This window comes from Lithobates pipiens, unplaced genomic scaffold (genome assembly GCF_037356315.1).
Source record: "Lithobates pipiens isolate NorthernLeopardFrog02 unplaced genomic scaffold, aLitPip1_a1.2 Scaffold_3, whole genome shotgun sequence".
Taxonomy (NCBI): Eukaryota; Metazoa; Chordata; class Amphibia; order Anura; family Ranidae; genus Lithobates; species Lithobates pipiens.
This window is the reverse complement of record NW_027507790.1, coordinates 1,727,155-1,738,079: the sequence shown is the minus strand read 5'-3', so window position 1 is coordinate 1,738,079 and position 10,925 is coordinate 1,727,155. Positions and strand designations below refer to the sequence as shown.

The window sequence follows — 10,925 nt, the reverse complement described above, 5'->3', positions numbered from 1 at the left end:
AGTAATTTGTACGCAAAAGGTTGATTTCAGCATAAAAAAATACTACAGTGGAAGAATCCCTGATGCATAGAATATTAAAGGTAAGTCTCTCAACATTCATCACTTTGGGATTCATTTAATCCAGTATCCCCTGATAAATCTTATGTCAGAGCGGTGTAGCAATATTACATAAAATATCACATAAAAGGGCAGTCAGCAAGTGCTACCAGGTGAAAAAAAAAGCAGTGTTTGAAAAGGCATTTTAGGGTAAGTTAAAATAATGTAATATCAGTGCATTTTTATGATAGCATGAATTAATTGGCAAAAAACCTTTACAAATGAAATAATGGCTAAAAGGAAAGGTTTGCCTGCATATTTCTTGCCTTCCCTGGCTACCCCTACCCCTCAACATAATATAAACATTATTAAACAAAACCTTTGCATTTTTGTTACATATCTTATATTAGCCTGAGACATCGTCACTGATTGTCTGCACTTCTTTATGCAAGCCTGTTTTAGATTGGTACTAGGAGCAGGCCAAAAGTCTTGAAATGGGAATGGGAATGGTTATGCAAGCCTAAAAATGTTTACCAAATATTTCACATGCTGCGCCAGATTCGATCAATCTCCACAGTCACATCTCAGGTTCTGGCTTGGCTCGTCTTCAACTGCAATCAGCTGTATCAGCAACAGGAATGTCGCACAACAAGATGTAAGGCAATTTTTCTTTATTAAAATAGCCAGCAGGAATAAGTTCTATTCTGGTATTTTGTTTCATGCTAGGCACAGTACTTTCTCAAAGCCTGGCTCTTTGCTTGCTTTAAGCCTTGTACATACCACTATTTTTTTTGTATTATTATTATTCAACCTAGTGGGTTTAAGGTAATAAAAACTGACAGCTCAGGTCAGAGCCACTGTACTAACAATTCGATGTTAGTGCAGCGATCACCCCTGCCATTCTGTTGTATTCTGACAAGGGGATGGTCCCCTCACCAGAACACTCCGGTCAGTGTTCTCAGTCATTGCTGAAAGAGCTGACCAGAAGCCAGTCGGCAGACCTTTTTCAGCCATAAGCTCCTGTCGGACCAGCTGTCATACACACAGTCCAAATGCCATCTGGTTTCTGTTGAACTGGCCAATGTCAGCTGACATTTGGCCTGTTTGTGTAGTAGGCTTTAGAGATTACAAACAATACATCACACAGAACTGTCAAGTAATGTATGAGTCAGCACTCACTGGCAGCTATGAGGTGGATCATAAGTGATCAATAATGGGGGGGGGGGGGGGTCAGCAAGATATACCCAAAATTAATTAATAAGAATTAGTCCATACAGTCCATAGTAGTAAGGAATATCAAAGAGAAGTCCAAAGGATGGATCCACAGGTGGATGGGGATTGCACACACAGTCACCAGCAGCTCCTCAGCAGGAAATTAAAGATTGGTCGACTAGACGTGCGCTTGTGCATGACACCCGAAAGAGAGATAACCCAAGACAATAATGAATAAGGAAAACATGAATATGATGCTTACTTTTTTAAACTAGGATTTAGGAATTAAAAACACTAAAAGAAAAATGTTACCTTGTATAAATGCTTATAAATTAAAATGATTACTGTTATTTCAGGTGCAAGATTACAAAAAAATGAATGAAAATTTCACAGTATCAACAGACTTTTTGATTTTGGCCTTATCAGACCTGCCAGACCTAAAAGTGTTTCTGTTTTGTATCCTTCTCGTCATCTATGTTCTAACATTTACAGGTAACCTAGCCATGGTTGTAGTTTCACAGATCGATAAAGGCCTTCATAGGCCAATGTATTTCTTTTTGGGTAATTTAGCTTTCCTGGACATCTGCTATACATCAACCACCATGCCCAAAATGTTGCAGATTCTTATTGTAAAGAAAAAAACTATTTCATTTATTGGCTGTATAACTCAGCTGTATTTCTTTTTAGCATTTGTAGGCACTGAGTGTGTTCTTCTTGCAATTATGTCTTATGACAGATTTTTAGCGATTTGTAACCCCCTTAGGTACAAGGTTATAATGAATCACAAAGTTTGTGTCAACTTAGCTTCTGCATCTTGGTTGAGTGGCCTTGTAAACTCTATAGTTCATACTGTTTCAACTTTCAGCCTTCACTTTTGTGGAATTAGGAAGATCAATTATTTTTTTTGTGACATCCCACCACTTCTTTCACTTTCTTGTGATAATACATCAACAAATGAGGTCTTGTTGCTCTCCATTGGTGTTTTCATTGGATGGATACCCTTCCTTAGCATTATCGTCTCATACATATTGATCATTGTGACTATAATAAAGATTAGGTCTAATGAAGGAAGACAGAAAGCATTTTCAACTTGTGCTTCTCATCTTACTGTAGTCATCCTGTACTATGGAAGTGCTATTTCCAACTACGTGAGACCAATTTCAACATACTCCTTAGGCAAGGACAAAATGATTTCAGTCTTGTATAGTGTGGTGACACCAATGTTAAATCCAATTATATATACCTTAAAGAACCATGATTTTAAAAATGCAATCACTCGACAATTAACCTATAAAGGTAAATTATAAATTTGCAATATTTCAATTATTTGAGTTCCTTAAATGCAATGCATCAAACTCTTTAGAAAATAGATTTGTGTAAATTATGAATAGCAGAAACCCAATGAATTATGTGCATTAATAATCTTCAGAAATGTCCTAATAAGTAAAACATATTTTGAAAAACAAATGATTTTGTCCATGACTTGTAGATCTCATCAAATTTGCTTATACATAATTTGATACAGTTGATTTAACCACTTCAATACAGGGCACTTAAACACCTTCCTGCCCAGACCAATTTTGAGCTTTCAGCGCTGTCGCATTTTGAATGACAATTGCGCGGTCATGCTACACTGTACCCAAATGAAATTGTTATCATTTTTTTCCCACAAATAGAGCTTTTCTTTTGGTAGTATTTGGTCACCTCTACGGTTTTTATTTTTTGCGCTACAAATAAAAAAATACCGAAAATTTTGAAAAAAAAAATGTTTTTTTTTGTTTCAGTTTCAAAACGTTGTAAATAAGTACGTTTTCTCCTTCACTGATGGGCACTGATGGGGCTACACTGATGGGCACGGATAAGGCGGCACTGATGGGCACCAATGTGGCACCAATGGAGTGGCACTGATGGGCGACACGGATGGGCGACACGGATGGGCGACACGGACGGACACTGATAGGTGGCACAAATTGGCACTGATAGCTGGCACAGATGGGCGGCACGGATGGGCGGCACGGATGGGCGGCACGGATGGGCATGGATAGGCGGCACAGGTGGGCATGGATAGGCGGCACAGGTGGGCATGGATAGGCGGCACAGGTGGGCACTCATAGGCGGCACAGGTGGGCACTCATAGGCGGCACAGGTGGGCACTCATAGGCGGCATCGGTGTTATACTATAGTAATGGATGCCAATCAGTGCCAAACAATAATGCATGCCAATCAGTGATGCCCATTGTGGGCACTGATTGGCATCCATTATGGGCACTGATTGGCACCCATTGTGCTGACTGGCATCCCTGGTGGTCTAGGGAGGATTATGACCTTTATTACCTTTTCCCTGGTGGTCTGGTGGCGTCCCTGGTGGTCCAGTGTGGGCATCCTCGGGGGGGCTGTGCTGATAATCGATCAGCACAGACCCCCCCTGTCAGAGGAGCAGCCGATCGGCTCTCCTCTACTCTCGTCTGACAGACGCGAGTGAGGGAAAGCCGATCACCGGCTCTTCCCATTTACACTGTGATCAGCCGTGATTGGACACGGCTGATCACATGGTAAAGAGTCTCCGTCGGAGACTCTTTACCGAGATCGTAGTTGCCGGGTGTCAGACTGACACCCCGCAACAACGATCGCCGCGATGCGCGCCCCCGGGGGCGTGCAGCGGCTCATAATCCTGATCACGTCATATGACGTCCGGTCAGGATTATGAAACCACTTTGCCGCCGTCAATTGCCTATAGGGCGGGCGGCAAGTGGTTAAACATCATCTCTGATTATGATAAATGCTGATGTCCCATCTGAGTCTGACTTGTAAGTAAACATAAATTAATTATACTATGTAAACATACATTTGACTATTTTAACCACTTTCTGCCCAGCCTATAGTCAATTGATGGCGGGGCATAACGCTCGCCGATCTGGGTTGACGTCATATAACGCCCTCCCGGATCGCATCTTACATGCCTCCACGGGCCACTCTGCGGCGTGATCTGTTACTGGCTGTTTCTGGCAGATGACTGATCACTGAACTGGCCCACCGCCAGTACCACGTGACAGTTGTAAACAATGGATATTTTCTTCATTTTCCAAAAACATTATAACAAAAAATGAAAACTTCAAAAAACTAGCAATGCCTCTTACTAAATACCTTGAACTGTCTACATTCCAAAAAGGGGTGATTTGGGGGATATTTGTACTGTCACGACATTTTGATATAGGCATTCAGTACATCAAGACTGATCAATTTTCAGATATATACCATAGGTTGTGGATCATATACGTTTCCTACAGATTAAATAATATACACTGATTTTGGATTAATTTCACCAAAGAAATGTAGCAGAATACATTCTGGCCTAAATTTCTGAAGCACAATTATTTATTTGCAAAATTTTATAACAGAAACAAAGAAAAACTTTTTGATTTCAATTTTTTTATTATTTTTTGTTTATTTACCAAAAAATAAAAAACCCAATAGTGATTAAATACCACCAAAAGAAAGTTGTAGTTGTATGAACAAAATAATAAAAATTTAGTTTGGGTACAGTGTTGCATGATAGCACAATTGTCATTCAAAGTGTGACAGTGCTGAAAGCTGAAAATTGGCCTGGGCAGGAAGGTGGTAAAAGTGGCGGTATTGAAGTGGTTAACCACTTAAGCCCCGGACCAATTGTCAGCCTAAGGACCAGAGGTCTTTTTACAATTTTGCACTGCACTGTTTAACTGGTAATTGCTCGATCATGCAATGTTGTACCCAAACAAAATTTGCGTCCTTTTCTTCCCACAAATAGAGCTTTCTTTTGATGGTATTTGATTGCCTCTGCGATATTTATTTTTTACGATATAAAAGGAAAAAGGCTCTCCCCGCGGCAAATTAATTTTCCCCTTTGTTTCCCCCTGGCAGACATGTGTTCCTCCTGGCTGGCTAGGTAATATTTTCCTTTGCTGGCTTGCAGGGGTTAACGCTGGGACCTACAGGTCCGTCAACGTCTCCCTGCGCATTTCCGCATTTGTGCTAACAGTACCGCATATGCGCAGTTTGGAGGCACTGACAACATGACGTCGGACGCTGCCGAAAGTTCTGCGACGTCACGATGTGTTGGGGAGCCTATTTAAGCAATCGCATTGACTGCTGAGTGGGCAGACCGTGCGGCTGTGTTGGAGGCTTCAGACAGATTAACAGACTTTCTTACAAACTTTTGTGTTGGCAGTCCTCACTACCAGGTATACTATTTTCTATACGTTTAACATTAGATGCTCTTGTCTTTACCTGGCTCATTATGGCATGTACCTTATTTTATCTGCAGACCTATACTGGTGGTAATCCATTTATACTACCTGACTGCATATGATATCCCTATGGAACCTGCAATACAGAGCCAGTTATTAAACACAATTCAGTGATCTTTAACTGATAGACCAATACAATTAATACATCAAGAAATTAAATCTTCTCCTTTCCTGGTGAGTTAATTCAACTTATAATCTCACACCACAGGTGTTGTTTTTTTTTTTTTTTTAAGAAGTCTGTTTTCCTCTCCTCCACTAGGGCCGTTGGGCCAATCCCCCATGTCCGCCGTGGGGGAGATATATATGGGAATCTCGCTGTATGTGATCCATTCTCCTGAAGTCATGTGTGAGCTGATTCTTTTGTTCCCTTTCTATGGCATGACTACTATTGATTACTATGTTTATTTACATTTTGCTGTTGTTGTTTTATACTAATTCATTATATTCTGTATAGATACCCTCCTGAGGAAGCGTTTTTTTATACCGCGAAACTAGTAGAGGAGACCCTGATGCGCTTTTGAATTTCCCACTTTTCGGAGAAGTTATTAAAGACGCTATTACTGTGATATGCATTATCTGTATTTTAATATAGGTGTTGTTTGTCTTTTGTACTCTTTATATGTTTATTAAACAGGATGATATTTTAAATGTTATTTGTTCTTTTTTGATAGTACCGATATAGTCCAATTTTCAAAAGAATTCCCTTTTTGGGGGGGAGTTACCTTTAGGATCAGTACAAGCAGCTATTCTTGGTACCCTTACCCCAAAGGGACTTTTTCTTTTTTGCTGGATATAAAAGGAAAAAGACTGAAATTTTTTAAAAAAAAGATATTTTCTACTTTTTGTTATAAGAAAAATCGAATGAACTAAATTTTAGTCATACATTTAGGCCAAAATGTATTCAGCCACATATCTTTAGTAAAAAAAAATGTCAATAAGCCTATATTTATTGGTTTGCGCAAAAGTTATAGCGTCTACAAACTAGAGTACATTTTCTGGAATTTACACAGCTTTTAATTTATGACTGCCTATCTCATTTCTTGAGGTGCTAAAATGGCAGGGCAGTACAAACCCCCCCCCCAAATGACCCCATTTTGGAAAGTAGACACCCCAAGAAAATTGCTGAGTGGCATGTTGAGCCCATTAAATATTTATTTTTGTCCCAAGTGATTGAATAATGACACAAAAAAAAAGTTTACAAAAAGTTGTCACTAAATCATATATTGCTCACACATGCCATAGTTATATGTAGAATTGCACCCCAAAATATATTCTGCTGCTTCTCCTGAGTACGGAGATACCACATATGTGGGACTTTTTGGGAGCCTAGCCACGTACGGCACCCTGAAAACCAATCACTGCCTTCAGGATTTCTAAGGGTGCAAATTTTTGATTTCACTCCTCACTACCTATCACAGTTTCGAAGGCCATAAAATGCCAAAATAACACAACCCCCCCCCAAATGACCCCATTTTGGAAAGTAGACACCCCAAGGAAATTGCTGAGGTGCATGTTGGGCCCATTGAATATTTTTTTTTTGTCCCAAGTGATTAAATAATGACACAAAAAAAAAAAAGTTTACAAAAAGTTGTCACTAAATGATATATTGCTCACACATGCCATAGTTATATGTGGAATTGCACCCCAAAATATATTCTGCTGCTTCTCCTGAGTACGGGGATACCACATATGTGGAACTTTTTGGGAGCCTAGCCGCGTACGGCACCCCGAAAACCAATCACTGCCTTCAGGATTACTAAGGGTGCAAATTTTTGATTTCACTCCTCACTACCTATCACAGTTTCGAAGGCAATAAAATGCCAAAATAGCACAAAACCCCCCCAAATGGCCCCATTTTGGAAAGTAGACACCCCAAGCTATTTACTGAGAGGCATGTTGAGTCCATGAAATATTTTATATTTTGCCACAAGTTGCAGGAATATAAAAAATGTTTTTTGCACAAAGTTGTCACTAAATGATATATTGCTCACACATGCTATGGGCATAAGTGAAATTACACCCCAAAATAAATTCTGCTGCTTTTCCTGAGTACGGGGATACCACATGTGGGAGACTTTTTGGGAGCCTAGCCGCGTACGGGACCCTGAAAACCAAGCACATAACTAACTGGCTAACCAGCGTCACCAGTGACACTTATACGGTGATCACTGGTGAAAGGGTTAACTCTAGGGGCAATCAGGGGGTTAAAACCTTTATTGGGTGGTATATGGGGGTACCTAATGCTATAAAAACCTGGCGGTGAAGCAAAAAAAATAACTAGCTACCTAGCGGCACCAGTGACGCATCAGAAAAACGATCGCTTAGTGACAATGGCAAAAGGGGGTGATAGGGTTAACTCTAGGGGCAATCAGGGGGTTAAACCTTTATTAGGGGGGGTAGGGGGCTACCCTGGACCTAACACTAACTGCCCTGACACTTTTTACTGTCACAACTGACACTAAATGCAGTGATCAGTAAATAAATGATCACTGCAATCAGTGACACTGTGACTGGGAGGGGGGGGGGTGATCGGGGGGTGACAGTGTGCCTATGTGTACCTACATGTCAGTGTAGTGTTGGTGCACACTTACTATGTGTTCTCCTCGCAGTCCGGTCAAAAAGACCGCCCCGAGGAGAATGACATCACTTCCTCCCTGCCTGTGTTTACACTACACAGGTGGGGGAAGCTTCTCATTCGCCAGGAGCGATCGAGAGGGGGTGGCCAGAAACCAACAGCCATCCCCTCATCCCGGATCGCTCCTGAAGCGAAACGTGCTTGTGCCTGTCGGTGCCATTGTGCTGACGTACATTTACATGCGGCGGTCCTTAAGTGGTTAATAAGGCAGTGCAGTGGTCAAGATTACATGAAAAAGAGCATTAATTTACATCAAAGAATTCAATTTTAATTTACTGAGTTCAGATCAGTAATAAAATAAAAAAAATAACAATATTCTGAATAAGCAGTACAAACACGTTAAACATGTCCATATTCACATCTGCAGCTAAAGGCCTTGCAAGAAATTAATCCTCACAATAGAGTCTCTGAAATCACAGAAAATTTCCCCTTATTTTCTATTAAACGTTTCAGCCTGCTAGCCTGTAATTAAAGAGCAGATTTTGTGAGGATCAATTACTTCACAGTAAATGCAGCATCAGAGGTCAGTCAGTAGTTGTTTTAACCTCCCTGGCGGTAATCCCGAGTCTGGCTCGGGTTAGGAATTTACTAGCAGGAGCGGTAACCCCCGAGCCAGACTCGGGATCACATCGCTGGATGCAGGGGAGGACACAGTGAGAGTTACTTACCTTGTCCCCTGGATCCAGCGGTGTCCCCCGCGCTGTGTGATCGAGCTGTCCTCCGCTCGATTCACAGTGCCGAATGCCGCCGAGCTCCGTTCCCTGCGAAGTTACGGCGCACAGGAGTAGAGAACGGCGGCAAATTCAAAAAAGTAAAAAGACACAAAACACACACAGCACTGTAATCATACAGATTACAGTACTGTATAAAAAAATTACACACCCCCTTTGTCCCTGGTGGTCTGTGCAATGCCCTGCATGCACTTTTATATTATAAATACTGTTTTTTCTGCCTGGAATTTGGAGATTGTCCATAGCAACCAAAAAGTGTCCCTTTTTCAGTGTTTTAGGATTTGATTACATTATTGAATAATTTTTATTATTCTTTATTATGTTATAAATTTTATCATACCCAGGATTAGTGATGGACGAACTTCCGACGGGACGTTTCGCGAACGCGGCCGATAGTTCGCGAACCGCAACGTTCGCGGCGGGCCCCATTGTCTTCAATGGGAGGCGAACTTTGCAAACCTACAGGTCAAATTTGCAGCCACAAAATAATTACTAGCTGTGCAAACATAGTCCCACCACATGGCCAATGACATAACATATGTATGAGGTGAATCTGGGATCGACAACTACAAGCATTCTTTTTTTATATGGGAAATTGTTGTGACAATTCAGGACTGTGGAGTGCATGAAGGCAATGGAGGAGAGGGAAGGTCAGGGTAGGCAAAGAAGAGGGTGCAGGAGATGATCACCAGCAGCGTGACATACAGCAATGACACCTGCACCGTGATAGAGTCATCTGACAACAGCACCGTGATAGAGAGCACTGACATCAGCAGCGTGACATAAAGCACTCACACCAGCACCGTGATATACAGCACTGACAGCAGCACCGTGACAGAGAGCACTGACATCAGCAGCGTGACATACAGCAATGACACCTGCACCGTGATAGAGTGATCTGACACCAGCACCGTGATAGAGAGCACTGACACCTGCACCGTAAGCAGCCCCAGGAGGAAGTCAGCATAGCACAGGGATGGTGGGAGCCCCTCATAATGAGCATAGCACAGGGATGGTGGGCGCCCCTCATAATGAGCATAGCACAGGGATGGTGGGAGCCCCTCATAATATGCACAGCAGAGGTACAGCCCCAGGAGGAAGTCATCACAGGGATGGTGGGAGCCCCTCATAATAAGCAGCCCCAGGAGGAAGTCAGCATAGCACAGGGATGGTGGGAGCCCCTCATAATGAGCATAGCACATGGATGGTGGGAGCCCCTCATAATATGCACAGCAGAGGTACAGCCCCAGGAGGAAGTCAACACAGCACAGGGATGGTGGGAGCCCCTCATAATAAGCAGCCACAGGAGGATGTCAGCATAGCACAGGGATGGTGGGAGCCCCTCATAATAAGCAGCCCCAGGAGGAAGTCAGCACAGCACAGGGATGGTGGGAGCCCCTCATAATAAGCAGCCCCAGGAGGAATTCAGCATAGCACAGGGATGGTGGGAGCCCCTCATAATAAGCATAGCACAGGGATGGTGGGAGCCCCCCAAAATGAGCATAGCACAGGGATGGTGGGAGCCCCTCATAATATGCACAGCAGATGTACAGCCCCAGGAGGAAGTCAGCACAGCACAGGGATGGTGGGGGCCCCTCATAATAAGCAGCCCTGGGAGGATGTCAGCATAGCATAGGGATGGTGGGAGCCCCTCATAATAAGCAGCCCCAGGAGGAAGTCAGCACAGCACAGGGATGGTGGGAGCCCCTCATAATGAGCATAGCACAGGGATGGTGGGACCACCTCTTAATATGCACAGCAGAGGTACAGCCTCAGGAGGAAGTCAGCACAGCACAGGAATGGTGGGAGCCCCTCATAATAAGCAGCCCCAGGAGGAAGTCAGCACAGCACAGGGATGGTGGGAGCCCCTCATAATATGCACAGCAGAGGTACAGCCCCAGGAGGAAGTCAGCACAGGGATGGTGGGAGCCCCTCATAATAAGCAGCCCCAGGAGGAAGTCAGCATAGCACAGGGATGGTGGGAGCCCCTCATAATGAGCATAGCACAGGGATGGTGGGAGCCCC

At 42.9% G+C, this 10,925-nt stretch overlaps 1 protein-coding gene across 1 annotated transcript; it reads left to right on the top strand.

The window, feature by feature from the left end:
- The first annotated feature begins 215 nt into the window (after window positions 1–215).
- LOC143939938 (olfactory receptor 5V1-like) lies at window positions 216–5,729 on the top strand. Its single transcript, XM_077461030.1, has 3 exons — window positions 216–246; window positions 1,605–2,544; window positions 5,552–5,729. Exons 2-3 carry the CDS (start codon window positions 1,623–1,625, stop codon window positions 5,566–5,568), a joined length of 939 nt encoding a protein of 312 aa, XP_077317156.1. The 5' UTR covers window positions 216–246; window positions 1,605–1,622; the 3' UTR covers window positions 5,569–5,729.
- The last annotated feature ends 5,196 nt before the right edge of the window (window positions 5,730–10,925 follow it).

Coding starts and splice junctions, on each gene's coding strand:
- LOC143939938 (XM_077461030.1), top strand. CDS start 1,623: ATGAATGAAAATTTCACAGTATCAACAGACTTTTTGATTTTGGCCTTA.